At 36.5% G+C, this 26,564-nt stretch overlaps 1 protein-coding gene across 6 annotated transcripts in view; it reads right to left on the bottom strand.

Moving 5' to 3' along the window:
- The window catches only part of DENND1A (DENN domain containing 1A), a 190,604-nt gene that overhangs the window by 31,920 nt on the left and 132,120 nt on the right, over positions 1-26,564 (bottom strand). For 5 of the 6 annotated variants that reach the window (XM_032200166.1, XM_032200169.1, XM_032200167.1 and 2 more), the window contains exons 14-19: positions 12,880-12,981; positions 12,226-12,313; positions 11,632-11,672; positions 9,799-9,870; positions 8,665-8,721; positions 2,445-2,576 (exon numbers count right to left, since the gene is read on the bottom strand). In XM_032200166.1, the coding sequence (XP_032056057.1) occupies positions 2,445-2,576; positions 8,665-8,721; positions 9,799-9,870; positions 11,632-11,672; positions 12,226-12,313; positions 12,880-12,981 (492 nt within the window). Of the gene's footprint in view, positions 1-2,444; positions 2,577-8,664; positions 8,722-9,798; positions 9,871-11,631; positions 11,673-12,225; positions 12,314-12,879; positions 12,982-26,564 lie in introns of those variants that run through there. The other variant, XM_032200172.1, reaches the window with a different exon arrangement.

Here is a 26,564-nt window from a genome sequence, read left to right as displayed (position 1 = left end):
CAGACCTCTCAAACAATGCCTGATAACCATGCACCAAGATGAGCTACAACGCTACAAAATCTCATACAGTTAGATAATTGCTGCTAAATGTTTTAGAATGATCAGCTGAAGCGCTATGCATCCAAAGGCATTTCAAGATATTTTATTGGCATTTTTTGTACCCTAACAACTGCGCATACACAACTGTACTTGGAAAAGCTAGAAGCTAACTCACTATATGTTGAGAGATAATGAGTTAAAATTAAAGGTTGCTGCTGGCTTGCCAGCCCATCCCCCTTTAGCTAATCTGTCATGTAATGAAGAGAAGCACCTAGCATAGGACAGCTAGCTGCCGGCTCACTTACAGCGAGCTGATTAAGAATGTTCAACCAACAGCAGACTGCAGACCTTTCCAACGAAAATAAATAGACTGTATGCAAATGTGTTTGTCACTTTGACAGCATGTCTCAATTAAAGCATCTCGCTGCTGTTGGTAGGCTCTCTCACTGCAGTGGTATGGACGAGGCTTACTGCATTACTGATACATAGGGCTTGACCCTAATCCGCATGCATGCATTTTAAAAAAGTCTGCCTTTGCCATATACACCAGCATAATACTAGCAGACACGGAAAGCAAGTGACAATGAGAAAAAAGCCTCTTTCATCCTCTTCAGTTTATAAGAACTGTGAATGCACAAACAGCCCTTATTTCAGAGTTCTTGTGGCTTTTTAATTGTTCCCACCTACTGTATTCAGACAGAGTTAAAAGTGACACTAAAATCTCTCTCTTTAATCACTAGTTAGAAACCATCTCGCATTTAAACAGTAAATGCTGCTTTTTCCCCCTCCCAATAGTCTTAATTTATATTTCATAAACCTGAACACATTTTCCTTTTGAATGAAAGCACGATTTAATTTTCAGTTTGGCACTGGGCTATCAGGAAAAAAGAATTCAAGACAGGATAAAGGGTCTAAGTGAGATAGCCCTACACTGCTAAGTTGGAAGATTTTTTGGAAACTGACATTTGTAACATAATGACAGCAATAAGCATTTAGCAAGCGAGTCTCCCACCACAGCCAGTGTGCGTTTCTTTTGACACAGAGAAAGTGACCATTAAAAAAAAATCTCTTGAATTTAAATTCACAGTTTCCACTTGATAATATATTTCAGAAATCTACCAAAATGTTTGAACCATCCTTCATAAAAATCTAAAGGCAAAACCTGAACATAGATCATAATATTATCAGATTTTTGACTGTTCTAAATGAAATGTCATGTTTTCCTGCCAGAACTAGATGGCTATGTTTCTCCAGTAGCCCCAATTCCTTTCAACTGTATTGGCACAGAAAGTAAGTGAAAAATAAATTGCTACTGCAAATATTTAATTGGAAGAGAATCTGTTAAAAAAAAAAAAAAAAAAAAAAAGCCTCCAAGAACTTACATTTAGCACACTCAAAAAAGTTCTGAAAGAAATGAATCAAATTCTGAAACGACACAGACAACATTGCTCTGAGCAATGATTATATCTTATGCACTTCTGCCTAATACCTAAGCAGCCAGTGCAGTTATACTGACTTGTTTCTATTAATAAATACTTATCTGAAAATCTGGCTTGCTTCATATTTTATAATTCCCATTCATTATACAATTGTTTTATAGTCACACTGTGTTTCCTTAGAAGAAATAAAACATTAACTTCTGTTTTCCAATCATAATACTATCAAAACAGACAAAGAGAAAGTAAGGAATGCAAATAAATTATATTATTCTTGAGTAAAGTAATACTGGCAAACTAATAGCAAACACTTTATGTTGAATTTACTGTGATTATCACGGAAAAGCATTTTCAAAATAAATAGCTCTTAAAAACACAACTAAAACTCTCAACACTCTTTTGCAAACATATTGAAAGAAACATTTTAAGAGTAACTAACGTGCACAACTTGGTTGTCAATACTGAAATACATAGTACACAAGCTATTATTTGATTTTTTTCATTTTTGTTTATTACATTTAATTATCAAAGAACGTTAAAATTCTTTACTAGTTGGATGTTCCATATTGACACTAATGACCTGGCTAGGTAACAGAGAACATTTTAAATGACACATCCTCAATCCTGAGGACTACAGTACCTTGCATACCAAAAAAAATAATAAAAAAACAACCGTACAATAGCTTTTTAAAATTGCTATAATAATAATGCCTTTTTCCCTGCCCACAATTAACTTGGAATTTATTTTCTTCAAAATCATCATATGAACAAAAGGAATCAGCAAGCCCCAGAAAATCAGGTTTTAGAATCCCATTTATACAGATACAACAATCATAAACCTGTAACAATATCATTCAGTTGCATAAAATAAAGAAATAAATGGCATATTTATTATTTTGACTTTTCTCTGAACTATTTCTGCTCTTTCCTGAGCCACACAATTTAAAGAAACCTAACCCCAACACATACCTGACCAAAATGTACTGTGATTGGTCTTCTGTCCTCTCTTAGTTTAGGGTCCTTCTTTTCAACCAATGGAGAAGGTGCTGTCCTTGGTAGAGACTGCTCTGGTGCTGTAGAACACCCATTCTCAGCAACATCCTGTATGGTAGCAAAAGGTGAATAGCATGGCTCAGAACATTCTCGTTTAAGGGTAGGGTGCACAATGGAGACGCTAGATAACACTGGCTAACCATTTTGACGTTAGGAAATACAAACAAAGAACAGAAAAGGAAAAATCAATAGAATAAAACATTTTGTTGTACTTTATCAAAGGTTTTGTACACAACCATTCTCTCCTCCAAATACCAATGCTGCATGCAAACAGATACATTCAATAAAATGTCTGACTTAAACATGAAAAAGCCAGGAAATATATACAGTGAACCAAACATTCCCGTTCTAAGAACAAAGTTAACAGAAACCTGGAAACAGTGCTCTTCTGTTATTTTGTAAACCTAAATGAAAACAGTAATTCTACTTATGTACTTCACAGAATGATTTGTAATAGAACAATTACTTGTGGAAGTGGCAAGGAGAGATCAAACTCACAGCTTAGTTAGCTTTGTATTTCATCTTTGAGTCTGTGTATACTGAGTATGCCTTCAGGAGATTGTATAAAAACAAACTGCTGCCTAGCTGGATGCTTTTTTGTTTTGTTTTGCTTTGCTTTTGACATTACTCCTCATCTTCAGAAGTAAAGTGACCCATCAACCTAGGTTACAAGACTTGGCAAGTGTATGTATGGTATGTCTAACATAGGTTTTGAAAAAGACAAAGGCATGCAGACATAAGGAATCAGTAAAGCAGAAGAGTTTGAAAGTCAGTTGAGAAACATTCTCTAACGCAGTGGGCCCCAAACCTTAAATCTCTTTGCAACAATGTCAAGGAAATAATGCTTGGTAAATATAGAGAGAAACCTGCACACACTGTAGCTCTGCAAGACTGACCTAAGGTTGGCTGCTGACACAGACATTGCTTTGATTCACTGACCTTTGACATGCCCCCTCAAGTTTCCGTCTTGCTAAGGTACAATAATGAGACATGTAAGCTGATGGCCAATTAGAAATGGTTCCTTTGGACACAGACTGACCTAATGTGTTTAGGTCAAATGAAACAAAAAGCTGGATGGACTTTCTAAGGGGCTTTGTCTGCTCCACAGAGAAGCCAAGAGACCTTTTTAGATCCAGCTGGTAGAGCACTGGTTCACCAATATGGGCATAAGGATCGCGGGGAAATTAACAACTTCTTAAGGACAAACCAGAGAGAAAAACTTTTTCCTCCCCTCTCCCTCCACCAGCGGCACAATGCTGCCTTGTCTTTATAAAATACTACAAAGTGCACTGAATTAGTAACAGAGACCCCGAACAACTCAATGATGAGAAACACAAGTTTCTGTCAAATTCCTACTTAGGCTCCAGAACAGCAATAGGGAAAACCAAGAAAATCAAGGGATCTGGCTTAAACTACGGCAGCAACAGAGTCTCTTCTGAAACGTAACAGAATGAAATAAAAACTTCATTTAAGTATTTCTAGACATGCATAGCCATGTTACACGTACACCAAGCTTCAGACCTGTTCTGCACATACCGAAAATTTGTCTAGCACATTGGAGGACACCTGACCTGTACTGAACAGGCAACATTCCCAGCACCACGAAGTTTCCACTGGAGCTGTAGCCCCAACCATGGCAATAGACAGCTGGGAATCAACGGAAAGCAAAGCACCTTCCAAAACAGGCAAAATTTTAGAAAAACTTAGAAACAGATGCAAAAGTATGGGCATAAGAATAGTTGGAAAGGGAGGAGATAAAGATATAAACAGCTTAAGCCACTAAGCAAAATCCCCTAAGATGTTTAACGATCACTGCAAATCCTTGCTGCTTTTATTGCTACAGATTTGCTGTATTTCTCTGATGATATAATTGAATAAAAAAAAAAAAGATAACCTGTTCCTAAACTGTATTTCCATGGTTTGTTATACAGTCTTTCAAAGAAACTGCAGCAGATTTCAGTCAAAAATCCTTTTATTTTTTATTTTATAAAATACGAGAATTAACTAATTTGACACCTCTTCATTTTTTCAAAATTCCAAAGAAGCAGACAAATCAACAGCACGACTTCAGTCATCGAAGCAAAATGTGCTTCACAGAAGCTCACTTTGAATCAAATAAAAACAGAAACCTGATTTTAAATGTACCAAATAAGGGTCCCACATAGCTTTGCAATGATTCAATGTCAGAGTGTTTGGCAATTCTACAACCGGAAAGTAGACAACTCTCTTTCACAGCCACCTGTGACATACCTGCAGTCCACTAACAGACTTTGAATACAGGTATTCAGAAATCAGTGGGAAGTACAAGACAGAAAACCTCAAACAGGAAAGCAGGAGAAACTGATTCTGAACTTCAGTTTCAGTAAAATATCAGGGCTTGCAAATGTCTACTTGTAAGAGCAATTCTTCAGTTTGAGCACCTGAACAACCGAAGCACTACAGTGGCCCATAGCACAGGATGGCCTTAAAAAAAAGCAGTCACCATTCCTAGTACTAACAGAAAAAAAGGGTAGGCATGTGCATGCCATCTGATGGAGAGGATTTCTAGTGAGAAAGCTGCCTCATGTTTCTACATTGCTTTTGAGAGCACTGTTAGGACTTCCACCTGAAGCCATGCTGTGTAAGTGTACCTGTTTGGCTGGTGCTCATGAGCAGTTCTTTGTACTGCAATGCATCGTTCTGCGCAGGTATGTCCGAAGTCTGACTGCTCAGTTCTGACAGGTCCCCAAAGTGGGATTTTGTATAAGCCAGCAAGACATTCCTAAACTACCCGAAGTCATATATACTATTCAAGACAACAAAAAGCATTAGTCCTATTCCTGTCAAAACAGATAGCCAAAAAAATGGAAGGTGATAAACATGTTCATTGCTCAAAAAGATTCTCCAGAAATACAAAAACCTAGTAATGCCTCAGGGTCGCTTTAATGAAAAGAAAGGATAATCTGAATATTATTAAACACAAAAAGACCTTTTGCTTGAGGAAAAAAAATATTTTATTAATTACTGGAAAAAGAGAATGACAACTACCTATCTCCACAACTAACTCCACATATAGATTGTGCTTCCCCTAACGAATGTCTGTCCAGGAATAGTTTTTGCTACCTATTTATTTTAGAGGAGGAACTTGACAGCATGAATAAGATGTATTTATGCATATGTAGTTTAAGCTGAATATAGGTTTCATCAGCTTAAATATGCATTATTAATTTTTCTCAGAACCTTATATAGCGAAATACAAATACCATCTACTAGAAGCACGAGAAACTTATGCCAGAACCTTTAGATGGATTCCTTGGGTTATTTTATAAACCTCTAAATGAGACGTTTCTAGCTGTACTGATAATAAAGCACTGACAACAGCCCATTGATAACAGACATTAACTAAAGCCACACAGAGCTCTAGCAAGTAAAATAATGTTGAATACATTAATGCCAAGTGCCCTACCATTTACACAAATTGTCTTATCCATAAGCTTTCAGTAAGTTACATTCTCCTTACTGAAAGTTGAGGACGGTACTATTCGCATTCCTCCTTCTTCCTAATTCTATGTAGTTAAGCTTCAAACAAGCCAGTAACCAAGTGACTTGACCACCATGGTCCATTTGTGAAATGGAAAAAGCAGCCTTCACAAAAGGGGAAAAAAAAAAAAAAGAATGAAAGAGAGAAAGAACGACAGAAATAAAGAAAAAGAAGAAAAAGGTACTGTAACAGATAAAAAATACAGCTACCATGCTGTATCTATTAACAATTATTTGCTACCACTCATAAGAATCCTCTGAAAACTATTTCTGTTGCTTTGAAATACTGTACCACAAATGAACAAGGGATGGAAATAGAGCCCCATTCAATCTCTACTATCATATTAAAGAAGGACCTTACACACGCCACAGTGACCTCTCAACAGGTCAATCCTGCATTTCCCATTTGCAATTCAAACCCAAGACTGGAGCAGACCAAGGGCAAAATGGGCTCTTGATTATATTTAAGAGGTCATCATTGCTATGCAGAGTTGTAGGAAGCAGACCTCTAGCTTTATTGCATTTTTAAATTCTATCTTGTATAGAAGCTGCGCATATTTGGCAGTGAAAACTGTAAAAAAGATGTTTATATTTGACTTCCTTACCAATGGCCGGCATACTTTTTGTATTAATAATGGGAAATAATATTTTTAAATGCAGTGGACAGTAAGTTCAGTTTAAAAACAACCTTAGGTTATCCACGGAAGATGAAAGACTAGCACCCCAAATTTTGCAAAATTTAGTATTTAACACCACCAGAATTTCAAACACAAAACACTTGCACATGCTGCAAGTAAATACATGAAAAATACAACATTCTTAGTGAATCCTCACCAATTTTCATCTAACAGATTTATCAAATGAGCAGAATATTTAGATTAAAAAAGAATACATGAAGGTGGCCAAAACAGTTTGTTATTTTTATCACCTTAGAGCAACACCTCTTTTTAGATTTATCTTCTTATACTGCACTTAAAATGGAGAACAGAATAGGGCAGAAAAGAACTGACTTACTGAAGAAAGAGAGGTAGAGTAGCATGCATCAACTACTCACAGAAGTCTTTTAAGCTGTTGTGAAAGCATATGTTGAACAAGCATGTTTAAGTATCTTATGGAGATGCCATACAGTAAAGCAGGTGAAATTTGGCCATGCTTTTGTAGATGTTATGTGTTTTTAAAAAAGAATGTTTGTTTCTTGAAGGACTAGGGAAACAAAAATAATAGAACAAAACAATGAATGAATGTTTCTCAGCCTTTTATACAAATGTCACGGAATGGCATACAATTATATTAGCGTTTAAAATACAGAAAAACAATCCGGTCATTTCACACACCACCAACTGCTTTAGAAATGAACATGAGAAGGGCAAACATTTTATTATTCATGAAGGTTACGTCCAGAAGTGAAACACGGAATAACATAAAAATTTCCACGCACAAGAAAACCGTTTCATGTTTCTAATTAATATTTTCATGTTATACCCAAAATGGTCACATACAAAGCAGTAAATGTGAAAAAATGAAATATAACCAAAAACATCTGAAGCAGTCTTATCTTTCTCAAAAATCTCTAGCAATTTGCTAGAGTACTTAGTGTGAACAGTATTTGCGTTGTACATGCAGTTAACTTCATGAGTTTATAACCTGGTTACAGAACAGTCCCTTCATATTAATATTTTGTGGACATGTGTAGGTAGATTTCTATTGCTGTACTAAAACATTTGCAGTGCTGTCTTAAGATGATGGTTTAGAAATGGAGTGAAAAAATACTGAGATAGCATAGATTAAAAAAAAACACAACTATTATGCAACAAATTGAATAAAAATTCTAAATAAGAACTTCACTTATACTAACGGATTAGCTATCTTGTTTTTCTAAAACATACTAGTAGCTCTGCTGCACAAAATAAATAGAATATATGAAATAAACCTATATCAGAATGAACAGTTCATCCATAAAATATGCATCAAAATGACCATGCTTCTGGCTTAAAAGGAGCAACAAGCATTGGGCAAAACTCTCCTCAAACACAATTCAGCATTCTTGGAATTGCACTGTTTACAAACAAAAACAGATTCAAAGAACAACAAATAATTTGAATATTTTTTGCTAAAAAAATCGGATTTGAAATGAACACCAATTCTAATTTAATTCCTTTGTGCCTAAACTTTACAGTATATGCTCATGAAATGTATAAAGCTTTTTCTCAATGAGGGAGACTATGATATTTTTCATGAGAGATTACTGTAGAAATAACGATATGCCATTTGGAAAAAAGTTCACTGCCATTACAGTAGGAAGGATCTCCCAGTTCATGTAGAGTCCCTACAATGCCCCAACACAATGGACAGGAGAGGACCACTCCAAACAGAACACGCAATTTTCTGGCTTTTGTAGGTTTAAGTCAGAACCTTAATGTATTTGAAGACAGTTGTTTTTTTTTTTTTCGTCTGTGAATATTTATAACAGTGTGAAAAATCCAGGACAGCTGGTAATGCATTTTGAAGTGTGCTAACAACACTGTATCAAACAGCTTCCTATTGATCACATAATGCTTTTTGTGGCTAAGTATTTCATACGTGGTGCTTATACATTTTGAATAAGAACTTCAAGTACCTTTTGCTTCAAGCGGTTTTTCACTTCTTTTATTCCCATTTTTGCATGATCTTTTGCCTGCATGAAAAATTAATTTAAGTTAAAATCCCCTTCTATTTCCAGCAGTGACAATGCTTGATTTCAGTGCATCAAGATTCACCTTCTCCAGTTACTAAAAATGGCTAGGAAAAAATTTAAACAGGATACTCAAAACATACTGAAACAAATAGAAAGCTAAAATACTACTAATAAAAAATAAGCACACATTCAATTTCTCAGAAATTTTGCTTTCTCCATTTTGATGCCAGAGACATCTTTCTTTTCTTCACATTCCACACCCTCTGTCTTCCACTCTAAGTGTTTATCTTTGCTACGAGTTAATGATCAATAGTCATAGTAAGCCTGCAAAATTCCTCCTTGCAGTATTCTGTATGTCTGTTCCATTTAGTAGAGTCAATCTCATCCTACTCATCTCTCTCAGTTGAAAATGACAGGAAAAAAATGTGAATAGTTGTTCCAATGCTTTTTGTAGCATTATTTCCTAAAATTGGTCTTATAGAAATCCTCACTTGTTTCTATGTTGTTTCATCTTGCACAGCGAAGCTGACAGCCACGCATGACAATACAGAAACATACTAGCTGTTTGTTAACAGAACTGAAAACATTTTCATTTAAAGAGCAACTCTGTAAGTCAGAACCTAAATAAGCAGGTATAAGAAATCTCTAGGGAAAATTAATTGACATTTAGAAAAGATGGAACAATTTGGAAAATGAGAGGATTCCCTTATTTCGATGTAGCTGCAAGCAGAGAAACCTGAGGTAACAATGATTTCCAACTGAGTAATGATGAGATGGTAGAGCTGCTTAGTAGAGCATATAGGCACCATTTTCCAGAAATACTTCTATTTAATAAATAGAATGTTTCATCTATACTTACAAAAGAAATCACAAGTTCTCATTCTCTTTTGCATTTCAATTATGTTTAAATTTCAAAATGACTTTTCCATTTAAAATTTAAATAGAAATGAATGAATATTTTAAGTAATTTTGTGAGTCCAATAAAAATGAATTTAAGTCTTGAGTTTCATTTGGAAGGTTAAAACAGAATCATAATTAGACTCTTATCACAGCAGTAAGCCAGTACTTGATACTTACAAACTTATAGACAGTCTTCATGGCAGGGTTAGCCTTGGTCTTTACTGTATTTAAAATGGCTCCACTTCCTTTCTATAATTATAGTAACAATGGAATAAATTTTATTAAAGCTCCTTAAATCAAACAGCAGTCCATTAACACCATTCTTGACTTTAGCAAAGTGATAACCATGTTTATCAGCATAGGTAGGTATTAAAATTGTAAATTAGAAGAAAAAGAACACAATTAACAACGTATTTAATCTTTCTATCTGTTTTTCCAGAGGAACTTTGGGTCTGTCTAATACAGAAGTTTTCAAATTAAAAAGCATCAGTTTCTCCTAATAACAAGAGCACTTGTCCTAGATGTCATCTCATAAGAAAGTATTCTATGACTGTTCTACTCACCCTCAAGAGTGTCCTATACATCACATTAAAATCCTAAACATATTCAAGAAAAAAGTATCCCACCAAATTAGTATCTGAGGCAGAAAATTCAGTTTCAGGAAACCCTGCACATTCAGTCTGAAAAAATAAGATCTTTTTAAAATTTTCCTTTTAACAATCCCATGGCACTATTATGAAAAGCATGCTGCCTTTCTAAGATCTAAATAGCTGATAAACGGATAAACTGAGGGAAAAATAAATATGACTACAGTCATAAAGAATTCTAGAAAAACTGAATTGCATGTGGTGAACATGATAGAAGTCATAAGGCAGCAATATGTCATACAGAATAATCTGTTAGTCTAGTTGGTGTTTTATACATCTTCCATAAAATCATTGAATGTTGCCGTGTAGTACCTTATTTGATATATAATGGAGATGGGTAAAATTGAAAGAATAAAATCTTAGAAAATTTTGTTTCCTGATTTCAGTGCAAAATTGAATTTCCAGACATCAGATGCAGAAAAAAAAAGTTTCAAGATTTACCACTTAATGTAAAAGAACAGTTAATCTTTAACAAAAGTTATGAAATGCCAAATGTAATTACATAGATTTTTATATCAACTGTCACCATTCCAATAATTTTAAAATTACTTGTCATCCTATGCATTTAATATATATAATGTATGTATATTTACCCATCTAACTATATGATGGAATTTTTCACATTCCAATTATAACGTATGGTTACTTCAAAATTATCAAGATAATATTGAACCCAGCTTCTTCTATAAGGAAAATACTTCCTTTCATAACAAGGACAAAAGGCAAATGAAATGCTGCAAAAAAACAAGTCAGTCACAAAACAAATCAACCTTTCCTACTGACTCATACCCTTAAAAGAGAAATATTTTATTTTTTGATACATCACATTGGTTTAAAAGAGACTTTTAAAATCAGGTGTCAATTATTATCTACAATAACATATTATCCTCTAGAAGTATTTCCATTTTAATTTATAGGACTAGAGCACTAAACTTAAGTAATACAAAAAAAACAAACATCCAAATAGTGTTGCCTCCATTCAGCACTTCACACCATTTAGCTTTACAAACTGCTTATTGGTTTATTAATGGTCCCTTTTCTTTACTATTTGAAAGAAAAAAAAAAAACACATTATTTTCTGAAAGGACAACTTACTCCTACCTGTCTTTAAGGCAGGTATATAGTGATATTAAAAAATGTGAGAATTCCTATAGTGATTTTTTTTAGCATATTTTTTCTTCTGTTCTTTATTTCACCTGAAGAGTGCATTAGCTTCTCACGGCTAAACTCAAGTTGGTCACAGCTAAACACTGCAGGAAACAGGTTAGTCTTGTTCATGGGGATAGAGGTTAACAGCCATATAGAACTGTTCAACGGTCCAGTAAGAGTTAGAGCATCTGTTGGAAGAATATTGTGTTCTTACCCTTACTGTAGAGAGCCACTGGTGGTACAATTTGTCACTACCTAGACAGAATCACAAGAAAAAAAGTACAAAACAGACTATAATGGTACCAAACGGGAAACAAGATAGAAATTCAAAGTGCTAGCACTTAGTGGTTCTAGCAACGTGAATACTACAGATCAGAACAACAATCATTTTAATTTAAACAACAAAACCAAAAATTGATATCTATAGTTTTTCTTTTGCTTGCTGAGAGGAATTTCTATGTTTATCTGAGTTGTCTTTCAGACATTTGAGAATGCTGAGATTTTTAAGTTTGGTAAAAGAAATTTGAGGTGATCCAGGATAAAGCCAAGGTTTTTTCAGTATCCTACACTGCAGGAACTCTCTCAGTTGTACTTCAGCAAGTGGTAAAGATGAGGTTTTGTAAAGCCAAATGAACTTAATTTAAACTACAATACATTACTCAGACAAAGTTCCTTAAAGAGGAAAGAAAAAAATAATTTATGATACTTCAGCCTACAAAGGGATCATTGTTGATTGTTACACAGGTGAACAACCATAATGACCCATTATGTCATGATGTCCCACAACCAGGACAGGCTCTGAAATTACCTGCATATTCTCCGGTATTAATCTCTTCTTCAAAAACATCACTGAAGCCCTCTCCAGAGTTAAGAAGATCCAGGCGGCCATCAATGAACTACAACATCAACGTTAAAAGAGAGCTTAAACATATCGCTTAAATTTCAGAAAGATTTTATTATTCTGCATTTTCAACAGTAAGCACAATATTCTTTTCAGGAAGGAATCCCACATAGAATCAAAATACAACAAAATTTGGCAAAATGTTTACCAATTCAAAAAGGTATGCTACTTCATTAAAGAAATATGTTTGTCTATACACGTTTTTCAGGTTTTTTGTAGCAGTAATACCACATTTAACAGTAAAATGTTTTCTGTACAAAGTTTATAGCAGATACATTGGGTCCAGCTATGCTAATACCAAAATTGAGCACAGAGATATTTGGAGGGGGAAGAATACATCTCTTAAAATACATAAAGCGTTATCACCTGAACATGAGAAAGGCCAGCAGGCAGGAATTAAGATGCTGCTGACTACATGAATTTTCCTCATTACGTGGCTGACAGATCATGGCATATAGGAACACAGTAACACATAGGAACGTAAAAACAAAAGCAACAACAACAAAAAGAAGTTGTACTGTAAAAGAATCTGCTTCTATATTAGCACAATTAAGACAGTACCTGCTTGAAGAGCTGAAGCTGAATGGCATTCTGAAGAAACTGCCTCATGACAGCAGAACGATGGGACACAAATGTTTCTTCACAAAAAGTGATGGGTTCACCCTGCAAAGTTCAGAGGATTAAGTATTGAAAAAAGCTTTGTCTGAATACATATGAACCCACTGCCCATTTTATTTACTTCCCTTCCAAAATACATAGATAAATAAAACTTATAAAGAGTTCAGTAAACTGCAGTTTATTTTCAGATTTTAACCATGTTACTGAGAAACAGGTTGAAAACTGTGGCAAATTGTGTGTTATCAATATAAAACACATTTGGTTTCTGCAAGTTTTGCTAATACAGGTGAACCTTTCATCATCTCAGAAGGTAATTTTACTTAAGGTTTCCAAAATATGACACATGGTCACCCAAGTTTTGTGTATTCTGCTCAGCTGCCTCAGACCCAGCTGGTTAACCTGCACAAACAAGTCAGTAACGTCTACTCTGTTCTCTCCACAGTTCAGGAAGATTAGACTTTCATATATCGAATTGAGTGAAATTTCTTTTTTTTCACAACCTTGTTGGCAAAAGACAGAGATTGCTTTGCAGCTCTACTTTTATCTTATTTTAATGAGTTATGTTAATGCTGAAGTCTGCTGTGCATCTGCCATAAGGGCACAAATTTCCTCCACTCAACAAATACTCAGCATAACAAGGAAATATATTTACTGAATTAAAACCAAGAAAGTAGCAAAGCATAATAAAATTATACTGATGTATAATTAATATGGAGGGTTTTTCATAGCCATATTAAAATGTATTTGGATTTTTCATCTGTTGAGAGTTTAGAATCAATATTAGATAGCAAAAAAAAAAAAAACAAAACACCAAAAACATCTTCTTTAAAAATTGTGTTATCATTTTATTTCTGAAAGCTTTTATGTATGTTAGAAATACAGCTTACCATTGTGTATGTAAAGTCCAGGTAGCAGGGCCTCTAATATGACTGCTCAAAACCCCATGCCACAGCATTACCTGAGAGCATTGTTTTTTCCCCACGAGATTCTGAAGGAAGCCACCCTGTGGCCACCTAACTATCTTGCCGTTATAGCCAAATGGTGCAAGCACTTATATCAGTCTTTAATGCAATTTATGAGGAAAGTGAAGAAGCTATTCGGTATCAAATAATCATACTATAATAATAATTTTTTCATGACCTATGGTGAATTGGACCACCAGAATCACCAGGATGGTGCATCATATATCTCACTCCTAATCCAGCAGTCAACAAATTGTCACAGATTGTTCTTCACAGGAGGAAAAAGATCCATCTTCATTGATTGCCTAAAAACCTGTGCACAGGTTGGGTGCTTTTCCATAAGAGGAGTCACTCTTTTAGGGCAGTTCACCTTTTCCTGGGGCCAAAGAATTTCCATGATTTTGAAAAAGAAAGGAGACTCCTTATGTGACAACTACAGCGTTTGTCCCAAGACCAAACACTGGAAAGAACCATGCTCTGCCAAGCAGAAGCTTCCTCTGCTCTCCTGTACATCCAAGCGCAGTGACACCAGCTTCTCCCCATTCATTTGAGCTCCGTACTGCTCCTACAAACGCGCACGTGGCAGTTGAGGGACTGCAGTATTATTAGAGTGTTAATACACTTCCTTCCCTAAAGTACTAATGATTGAGATTCTTCATTAGGTTGATTAGACCTTTTGACTTCTTAAGAGCCAAATCAGGCTCAACTGCTGCTGGATGACAGGAAGAACTTTTATCATCAAGGTCAAGCGTGAGCTTTTCAGCTTACAATGCATTAGTACCCTCCATCCTCCATGACCCCCACAAGGGTGAACACACTGTTGCTAACCCCCATCCACAGCTTCATTACAAAAAGACAAGGTGGACAATAAGACCATTTTCTTGACAGATTTAGTTAACTGCAAATTATGAAGCTAATCAGCTCTGCTTTTACTGACAAATGACATTATATGAGAGGGGACACTGAGAATCACAGATATTTTGTGAAATCAATGGTCTTGCTCACACATAAAACAATTACAATGATGTCCTAATAAACCCATCAACTCCTAAATCTGCTATCTCCAACAATTAGAATTTAGGCCTTGATTTATAAACACCTTAAATTTTCATTTTATTTCTCTCCAACTATAACTGCATAATTGAAGCAAAGCTATGGCATCGCAAATGTTTTAAATGTTTGCACAATGCGACCCAGTGAGGAAACCGATTTGATCTGCAATATTGGATACTACAAATATATATATAATATATATATCTCAAGTATATCCCAAAAATATTATATTTTTTTAAATACATACGTTCACACATTTCAAAGAAATATTATCAGCAATCTTAAAACAAGGAAAGAAACTGTAAGATTAGGATTTCAGACTCCCAGACACATTGAAAAAGTAGGTGCAAATCTCCCTTTATATGAATATTTTATATTCATATGGCATAATGAAGTTCATCAGGGCAGTGCTGCTAGCTCATGACCCCTAAAAAGCTGAAAAGTTTCAGCCCACATCTGATCTGTTGCCAGCCCTATTTTTAAATTGGAATTCTGTTACATTCTAAAATAATGCTTAAAATCTACTAAAAGCAGCAAGTGGAAAATGAAAGAAGGCTAGGACTTATTTAAGTCTGTCCGATAGTTTCATGAAACCTGCTGTTACATATTTATAAAAGCCACAAAAGCCTGATGCTGATCAACTAAGCTGTAAAAAATTTCATGAACCCCCAAACTTTCAGGAAAACCACTTTTCCTCAGAAAGCAAAACTTTCTTTCAGAAGAAGTTACAGGAACTCGTGCAGATAGCTGCTGCCAGTGAGAGAAGTACCATGTCTGAATTGTCTGATTTATCATACTGGCAGAGCAGCCAGCTATCTGGCTATGGCAATAACTCTCACAGTGAATATAAAAGACTAAAAAAACGTGGGACAGCAAAGACAGCACAGGTTAGAGAAGGACTTGGAGGAGGTGACAAAGGCAAACAAAAACGACACTTCTAGAGAGACACACAGGTGATCAGGTAAGTCATGGGCATCTTGACACTCCTGACTCTCATACAACAGAACGGACACCCAAGTGCGCATCAGGACGATGGGGCTTTAAAGACAGCATGTGACTGCTGGGGAAAATATGAACATAACGAAGACAAGGTTTAAATTAGGTCAACAGTGAGAGTCTCTTACACAAGCAACGATTTTTAAAGCTCAATTCTAAAGGTAAAAAAAATAAATAAATAAAATACTGAAGACTTTGTTTAGACAGCCCAGAAGTTATGCCTTGGAAGATACATGCAATCTCTTTTGCATTATCATGGTCAGCATGTGGTGCAGGGTAATGAATTTTGTGCTGCTGTATGCATGCCTTTAAACCATGTAGGTGCTCTTTCAAAACCTCTCTAATAAATACACAACCCATTAGAGCTGCTCTGTAAACTAGCCATGAAATGAAAAAATGTGGGTGGAATTTAAAGGTGCAGAACAAGTTGACAATCTGACAGTCTACAAGCTATAACTCTAGTGTCAGTATACTGTGCAGCCAAATCCCAAACATACAGCACGAACAATGATGTGTAGGAGATTCATGTATCACTATTACTAACTAGAGGTTGCAAATAACCACATCCTTTACTAAAATTGGTTGTGTAACAAGTGACAAAGTAAAGCCTGTAGAGATATTCTAGGAATAATCATTCTTAATTCCATCCAGCATTATAATAAAACTAAGATACAAGAACGATGCCACTGATCTGGACATATATGTCAACGTCAGATGCAACAGCAACCAGAGGCAAGCAACTGCTCTGCAGACCTTTCAAGAATTGTGATTACAATGTCAAGGAAAGATTAGCTCATCACAGCTGAAGAAGGATGATCAGTCAGCCAGCAGGATTCCATAAAGAAAATCTGAAATTGGTGACAGACACCTGATAGGACACCAGCTCATTCAGCTTGCATTTGCAACGACAAATAACCTCCCGTAACTAGGACATCCGTTCAGCATAGGAAAGCTCTTTGCATCTGCCTCAGTCATAATGGAATCAAGAAAGCACAGATCAAACACTCTGCATTAAGCAAATGGTACCAGAGCTTTATTAGCATTTCAAGATGCTGCTCAGGAACAAAGAAATCACGTGCTCAGAGATTTGACCACACTTCTTCTAAAGAAAAGTAAATTAAGAGTCTGTTCAAAAAGAGACCAGTTTACCAGGTCTGATAAATTAGGATTTCTAAGCATAATCATGAAAAGTATTTCAAAATCATGTATTTACCAATGTAGACTGTACTGTTCAAACACTTACTGTCTCATGTAAATGCCCACTTCTATCACCAGTCCAATTTGTGGCTTTTTATCATGTTCCTCACTAGAGCATGTAACCACTGGTAGAATACATCAAGAGTGAACATCTTTACTTTTTTTTTTTTTTTATTTTCTTAATAGTATTTGCAGTATATATACTATAAATCTTATTAAAAGATCAAACAAAATGATACATTGCCCTAAATTCTCAACCCTTACAGTTGCTGGTGAATTGGAATTTCTCTCTGACAGCTGTCATTCTTCTGCATGTTATCTGGTAACTCCTGTAATAATCCGTAATAATATCACTAAAGGACAAATAAAAGGGAAATGATGACAGCAAGTCAATCAAATCACTGACACCAATCATAACACTTAATCATGTTAACAACTCCTCCAAAATGTCGTATGTCAGAACTTTCCTTTTACCTGTGCTGTGGATCATGGGTATATGCACCTACAGCAACAGCATTGCCATTACAGCAGTTTGGGAGCTTTCTTTTATAAAACAACCCTCGGCAGACAACTCAGGAGAGGCTGGGAGACAGAGAAGTTCTGCAGTGCATGAAATAACAGTGTTCTTCGCCATGCTCCTAACTTGGACTGAAGTAAATAGCCACGGAAGTGTTGTTTTTTTGTTGTTGTTGTTTTTGTTTTTTCTCCTGATTTTACTACAAAGAAGTAGAACTCACCTTGCACTAACAGAAAGAAACAAGAAAAACTTGCAGGAACATAGAGGGCTATTTTGTTTTTCTGTAATGCTTAGGTGACAAGAACACACGCCTCCTTTTGAAAAGCAGCAGTGATCTAGTTTTCACAAGTAGATTTGACCTCAAGTATTTTCAAAATTCTCACACAATTCCCTTTACAAAACTAGGTACCAACTGGAGCTCTGAGACAGCGTAGAAAAAAGCAGACTCATATCAACAAATACATTCTTAGCAAAACTCAAATAAGAGTAAAGCATCTGCAGGAAGGACACAAATGTGTATCCTACAACCACTGAAGACATCATTATTATTTACCAGCAGGTTGCCAACTAGGATGAAGCACGTTTAAACATACAATTCAATTTCAAATATAAAAATATAATATGCAGATATTCAATCTTCATCAAAATCTCATTTAACGCTATAATTTAGAACTCTGTGGCCAAGAGGGCTTATGTTCTTGCTAAAATTGTTACAGTATTATCATCGTGCAATGCATTATTAAGCTGTAATCAATTCTACAGCACCAAAATACCTTCAGATCCAAAAATGTTAGGTGTATTAAAATTACTATGAAACCTTTATATTATGGATACAGAATAAGATTTATTTGTATTACAATGTTGTAAGAAAAACAATTCAGATACTGATAGATGCAGCAGAAGTTCAATGACAACCCTTTATACATTACTTCAGCCTATAAATTCCAACACCATTAAGGGATCCGGCACATGTTGAACTAAAACCAATCTTAAATAAAAGATGGAACTAACAAAACGTGTCATTGGAAAAAATAAATAAATCACATAGCAACATTCCGCTTCTCCTTTTGACCCCTTTTAATTTATTAAGATACTTGGTATTTCATCTTGGATGGAGTACAATGACACAAGCTTCTATTCACAAACTATAAAACGACTTTCACGTAACAGAGCAAGCTATTTTTCTAAGTGTTTATATAGGCTTGCCACCCTGATTTCTGAATCCCCTCCACCAGCCTGCCATTCTCTCTCCCCAAGCAACAAATACAGCCTCATGCCTCCAGAACTCAAGCAACAAACCTGGAAGACAAAGTGCAAAGATGCCAGCAAAAAAGCATTTAGTGCTGGGGGGTGGGGAGGAGGGTGGGGGGAGAATCACCATTTCACAGATCAAGAATAGAGGCAAGAAAATAATAAGTAACTTGTATGTGGTCACAAAAGTCTCTGGCAGAGGCAGGGAAAAGAACCGAAATTTCTTTAATCCCTGTTCAGTACCTTAAATACAAGGCTATTCTTCCTCTTCCTACTTGATATTGTGTCAATGCATGAGTGTAGGTGTTGAAAGACTAACAAAAGAAAAGTAATAGTATGGTATTACGAGCTGAGAAACCTAATCTTTATCAGATACAGCAAATCTCTATGATGCTGCCTGCACCAGGAACTCTCTCTTTGTCCTGAATACGCTTTAAATTACTGGTATAATGTGTACTGTATATTGTTCCACTCTTATATTTATTCCACAAAAACCCCTGTGGCCTGCATGCGATTTTATCATTAGCTGGCAAGGTAATTTCGGGGCCTAGTTCTGCAATCACTCCATGAGCAGTACTCCCATTGAAGCTTGAAGCTAGTATGTTCTGCATGCAAAGCGGCTACCAATTCAGATTCCCTATAATAAAGAAGCCTTTTGCTATTTTAACTATTACAGAGCATTAGTGACAATACAAAAAAGGAGAAAAATTACAGAGCAATTCTTTACATGAGTTATTTTATACTATGACAAAATACAGAAGTCAGTCTACACAAAGTATTTCCCATGAGATACACGATGAGCTTTTTTTTTTTTCTTTGTTTCATTTACTAAAATTCAATACGATAATAGATATATCATTTAAAAGAAGAATCTCTGCAAAGATAATAAATGACTGGTAGTGATTAAGATGTATTCAATACACCTAGAGGTCACAAATGATAATATTTTGATTTCTTAGATACACACAAAAAGCTGAAACTCATCCAAAACAGTAAAGCTTCCAGGATTCACCCACTAAAACATGATGAAAATATGTTTTTGTGCACAATGCATTTTACTCCTTTGTATGATGATCACCCAAAACGACATTGAACCAAATTGCTCTTTTGAAGACGGAAATACCTTCGATATGCCGCTAATATAGATGCAGAAATAGAAAAAAATTAACCTCAGTAATGCAGTGTAAAATAGAAGCTTTAGTCATAAAGATAGGCCAAGCAAATCCTGCTCTCAGCTCAGTAACAACAAAACCACCTCTCTGTAAGTACAATGGATATAATGGAATTGAATTTTAATTTTCATTGAGTTAGCAAGATCTAGTCTCTGGTAGATTTACGAATGCACAAGATATAAGATAACATGACACGTTATGTCACCTCCTTCATAAAGCATCTGGCAAAGTAAATGCTATGACTATAACAGACCTCGCTGAGGTTTGATTTGCCATCATGGTAACTTGATAATTTGGTGCGGAAACCTCAACTACTGCCATGAAAAAACACAGCTAGAAAAGGAATCTGTCATGTCCCCCAAGACAGGGTAATCAAAGGTACTGGATTAGCAATGCAGGAAAAAGGTCAATGATTAACACATAAATTAATACACATGTATGCTTGCTATGTTGCTTATTGTATAAGTTGGATTATAAAGCAGTAGCTTATGTCATTAGACTCTTAAAGATGCAACAGCATCTCTTCTTGGGAACAAGTGGAACTTGGGCCCTGCCAGACCACTAACACTACTGCAGGATCCTCAAAGTACCAGTCTATTTCATGTCCACAAAAAAAAGGCCCAGAAAGAACTAAGGCAACCAATCCACAACAGCTCAAGATGCTTCTCTTCACAGGTGGAAAAGAGCAAAGTAAAGCATTCTCTTTTAAAGTGAATGAGAACTCTTTATTTTCATTTTACCATTTATTTACTCTTGGTTTGTCACAGCGAGGCTCTGCCTTTACCATGTGAGAAGGCAAGACAGACTTGGAGAAAAAGCCACACCAGTACAATCACAAAAGGTGTGCTGCTTTTCTGTTACTTGTAACAGGGCTCCTCTATCATTCATACTAAATGAAGCCCTTTCCCCCAAATAACAAAAGGTTGAAGATCCTGCCAAATTATAAAGTTCCATTTTTGGTTAATTAGAATTGATTTTGTTTCCTTGGGCTCTCCCCTCCATCCCACTTCCTGCAGTTTTTATTCAAATGCTTTGAAAATTAAAACCAAAACAAAACAGTTTCTGAGACAGAGCAGCGTGTAATGCCAACACTGACTGCAGGACAGGGAAGCTGTCTCGGCCCTCCAAATGTTTCCTGATAGTCATAAAGAGAAAGTTGCATCCAGCGTGAGGATGACAAAAGCAGATTTTTCCTTTCACCACTCCCCCCGAGGTTTTCCTCAATCCATGATGAAGCAACCGAGGGGAATTTGTTCTGTGTAACTGCAAACCTACAGCTTGCGCAGCGCAGCCCAGCTTCGCAGCAAGTGTCATTATTTAGTGTTTGGCCACGGCTCCTCCCAACTCCCATTATATTAGCTACGCATTTTTGACATGGAAACCATGCAAAATTTCTGAAGTCTTTTGTGAAGGGAAAAATGCCACCTAATTAGACCACATGTGCAGAGAAGCATCTGGCTCGGAGCACAGCAGCTTACGCAGTTCCTTGAGTTGTCGTGGAGACAGCCGCATGACCGCTCGGAGCTGGAACTCGGGGGCACAGCTCCAGATGCACTTCTAACGTGTTCTGACAGAGAGCAGATGGGCAGCTATTTCCTGGGCCAAAACCGCCAACTTCGCTCCCCTCCAGACCCACATGGCCTTGATGATAATTTTGATTTTGTAAAAGCCCTTCTCACCTGCCCTGGAACCTCAGGCTTTCTCACCTAGGAAACAGGACTGAGCCTGCCAAGGTTTCCGCCAGAAGGCTCCACAAACTTCAGTCCCATTCACGTAACAGTTATAAGAAGAACTCACAATTGATGAAACATCACCCAAATATTTGTGTTTTGCATATAATCATTCATTGTGATGCTTTATTTTGGCATTCAATTCAAATTGCATTCATGAAAAGAAGCCCATGAATTTCTGCAGCTCACGCAAAGCAGTACAGCACGCCTGGCTGGGGAGGCCTGATGCTATTTTCATTACTAACAAAGTAAAACAAATTTTATCCACATGCTCATAAGAAGAGCTAATAATAGCATCCATTATCGTGGTGACCTCACAGCTCTAAGACCCTATTTTCAGTTTCTTAATAGTCTTTCAACTGTATGAATTTACGCTTCATGTTCCAGATTCCTTTTTAACCTTAACGATTTAGTTTAAATTAGCTCAGCACTCTGCTAGGAATACCTTCTAGGCAAAGGCAGTTGACTAAAACATCGCAGTTTCTCATCTGAAAAGCTCTGCCACTCCAGGCCAGCACTAGGAAGGCACGCTATCTTATATTCACTTCAGAAGACGAATTTCTAGGAAAAAAAATTCCTTGGCTCAAACTCCCTCAGAAAGAACCACAAGTTGTTACTACAGCTGCCTGCAGAATCTGCGCATCTTAAAACATGAGATTTTCTTTGCAATTGCTTCATCTGCTGAACGGCTGCTGCAATGACAGGCCAGAAGCTGAGAAAGCCACGACAATGAGCATGGAGCAGCAGTACAACACTCACTGCCCACATGTCCCAGCTTCACGGGAGCTGAACACTGCCGCAGGCCTGGACTAAACTCTTTTCTGGAGCCACCAAGTATCTACGTGATGGATGCTAGACATTTTCACAGCAGGCATTTCCTGCTAAAAATCCAGGAAAGATTGCTGCTAAGGAAAAAGTTACTAACTAGCCGAAGTATTTGGACTGAAAAATTAGCATTTTGAACTTCCCCTATTAAAACCTCGAATGAAGCGCCAGCTTGAGCTGCCTTTTGAGCACCTAATAAACATAGATGCAGATTTGCTCTACATGGGCATAACTGCTTTGACCCAAACACACATATAACAAGATGTTACATAGCTATTTTAGCATTAAAACAAACAAGAAAACAAAAGCTATTAAATTTTAAGAATGTAAACACTACAATTTAGCAGACATTTACCAATAATTGCTATAGCTACGAATCACACCAGAACACTTTATTAGCACATAGAAGTCATTGTCTGCTAAACCAATCGATTTGTGTATGTGCTTTTTGCCTCCAATGTTTTAATTTTAGCACTGTAAAATAGATTCCTCCACCTGTAAAAGTTGAACATCTACAGAATGAAAGTTGTTTAACAGTGTTCTTAGCTCTGGTAACACAGGATCTGACATTCAACGGCAATTCAAACTCATTTTCAGGGTTCACCAAAATACTCAAGAACTTCTAAAAAACATTTTTGTCACATACACCTCCCCTTTGTCCCCAAATGCTCATAATATACCCCACTTTATCAAGTATGAAAGATTTACACTGTATATAAACACTTTCAAAGCTTAAAAACAATTCCTATGGTGCTAAAGAGTTAATACTTTGTAGCATGGTCACTGTAAACAAGCACAATTTCAGCTAAGCAATATTGCTGTCAGAGACACAAGGCTTTGCAGGTGTGGGCAATAATTAAAGGTTTCAGCACATCTACCTGGGTGAGGTATTTTTGCCTACTATTCCAAGGAGAAAGCCCTCTCTGTGGAGAGCAGAAGAGCTCATTAATGAGGCTAATTAGGTGTAAAGGGGGTAGAGTCTGGCATCAGCTGCAGCTTATAGTAGCTAATCATTAAGCTCTGTAATCTCTACCCCAGAACAGCAGATGATCATGTTCCTAGGTGACTGATGTTGCTAAGAAAATTTTCAGCACCTGAGTACCTGACCAAATACTTTTTGGTGATGCTAAAAATTCCCTTAACCCTCTGCATGCCAGAAAGTGGGCTCAACATCATTTCTTCACACATCAGGTTTCTAACAATACACACCCAAAGGGATCTGAACTTTACCTGAGGTCTGCAATGCAATTCATCTCAGAATCAAAAGAAGCAATGCCATCAGCAGTGTATGGAAGGAATGCCAGTAAATACTGGTTGGCAGAGAGATGTGCAAGAAGAATACAGCTAAGAGCAATAATGCTTGAAAAAGTGACCACACAAACCTCCTAAAGGTTTGCGAGTTCTCCCTGTAATTTCTTTGCACAAAGCAGTGAAGATAATTACAATACCACAGGGATGAAAACCTTGTTAATAAATATGTAAAATAAGGATTTCGTTGTACTCATCTAATTTGAAATGAGAAAAAGGACATAATTTCCATGGAGAGAGAATACATGAAAGTGGAGCTCAGTCTGGAACTTGTTTTGTAAAATGAGTTGCAAGGATAGCAAACTATTCCAGCACCTCAACAAGAATGTTTGAGTTGATCAGACAGACCAGGCTCTTTACCAGCAGCCTACCACTGTCCTTCTTTCTCCTGTTGAAGCAAGCCTTCAAAAATTCAAAATTTTTAGATTCTAATTCAACAAAAAATTAGCAATTGCAATTATTTCACTGCCATGGTTTGTGGAAGGTATTTTTTTTAGTTACTGTTATCAACATGATTTCCACTCCTTGAATTTGCAGGGAAAATGGCAGTAGCTTACATTAATTTACAAATAAAACCACTCTATTAAATTGCATATGCCTGAGTCCTGTTTATTGAGTATCTCTATGGCAGAGTACCTCCTTCTATTCTCCTTATGAAACTCATAGATTGAAAGTGTCAACAAGAAAAGATTTTACAAGCTGTTGTTCTTTATAATTTTGGTATTTCTACTGAATTTACATTTAAATAATAATATTAATAAAAACTACTTAGAATCTTTCTTTTATCATCAGCTGCTTGTACCATGCACAGAAAGCGTTAGCATCAAGAATTATGTGTAAAGGGATAAGAACCAGCTCTAGACAGACCTTCAATGTATTGTGTGCGTTTGGGTATCCACCTAAATGCTATCAATAACTTGTGCACCTTCCCATCTTTGCTGTAACAGGACTCAAGTTGCTGGTATCATGGCTGGATGTACCAGACACAGAGAAACTTAAAATACCTATTAACAACAGAAAACCTGCAAGCAGGAAGAAAATCTTTAGGAATCCTCCTTCAGGAGGATCTAGAAACATTCATAAATGAAATAAAGTAGCCATGCTGCACATCATAACAATACCCTTAGATCACCTAGGTCACTAACAATGCATTGTGTGCCCAAATATCTGTATTATACGTTGTCATACCTATTGCATTTATTGATTACATTTTGATAACTCACCTCTGCAGTTCCCTGAATTATTCATGACAGAAAACCACATCAAGGTCTGAAGCATATTAGTAATAACTCTTGGGTTATCATTAAAAGCTGTACCTTTTGAAGAGCGCGTTTTCATATTGACCAAGAAACTAAGCTTCACTTTTGTATAGGTCACCAGATTGCAGAGTGATTAAACCAGCATATTTGGCTGATCCTTTCCGTCAATGGAATGCAAAAAAACAACTCTGCTTTCTCTGTTTTTGTTCACTACCTGAAATGGTTAAGAATTAAAAAGAAAAACGTTTTGTAAAACCAGAGAGATGAGCAAGTACCACTGAGGTCATAATGGCTGAAATGTATTTAATATGAACTCCCCTGTCTCCGTATCACCTGTGGATATTACCTTCAAGCTGCACAGATTAAATTACACGAGCTGCTCATGGCTCTCATTATAATCAGGGTATGGTTGAACACACCAAGACAGCTGACACTGGTAATCCAAGACTCCTCTTAGCACATACTGAAAAAATCTCCAATAACAACTAGCACCGTCTCTCACAACAATACAGAAATCAATTGAATAGGTTGATAAAAACACTTTGTGGCCTGCACCATACTATTTTTAATAATTCTGCAGATATAGCATAAAGACAAAAATACCTTGTGCAATACAGGTTTTTACAAAAGCCTTGAGGTAAGCCCATTCCCCAGCACTGAAGGCACTGCGGTTTTAGCTTCTACTCTAGAATAGCATGTATACGAGAAGAGATGGGTACATAAGGTACTCAACACAGTTTCTTAAACAGAAACATGATTTGGAAACAAAATCACTACTGCAACAGAGGTTCACTCAGTGCCTGAAAGAGAGATGGGATGGGAGACTCTTGTCCACTCAGAGTCTGAAACCAGTTCTCACCTTTTCTTTCTCACTTTATGACAAGTTCTATAATTATCTAGCAACACCACTTCTAGTGGCTGATACCCAAATTTTGGATAAAGAAAAAACAAACACAAAAGATAGATGAGTACAAAACCACAGTTTCATAACAGAAGGGCCGTAACTGATCACAAGAAAAGGCCATCTCCCTGGTGTTCTGTCTCCAAGGTAGCCATAGCAGATGCCTCGGAAAGACCAGGAAGGTGGAAAGCCTGAATGCTATTTCTCCCCTCTATCAGACAGATCTTCATTTGAAGAAATTCAGTCTACTGTTGCTCGCATATTAAATAAACCTGAACAAAGGCTTCTTTCAAGTCTCTCTCCAATCTCCCCTTAACCAATGCAAAGTTCCTCAGTATCATCCAACAGGCTTCACGCAGCAGGTTTACTACCTATTGTACAAAGAATAGCCCCTTGTTTGTTTCAAATCTGTCTGGTTACAAACCTCACTGGATTGCCCCATTTGTTTTTTGGATTT

Source organism: Aythya fuligula, chromosome 19 (assembly GCF_009819795.1).
Source record: "Aythya fuligula isolate bAytFul2 chromosome 19, bAytFul2.pri, whole genome shotgun sequence".
Taxonomy (NCBI): Eukaryota; Metazoa; Chordata; class Aves; order Anseriformes; family Anatidae; genus Aythya; species Aythya fuligula.
Note: the sequence above shows the minus strand (reverse complement) of the source record. Positions and strands in the feature narration are given on the sequence as shown.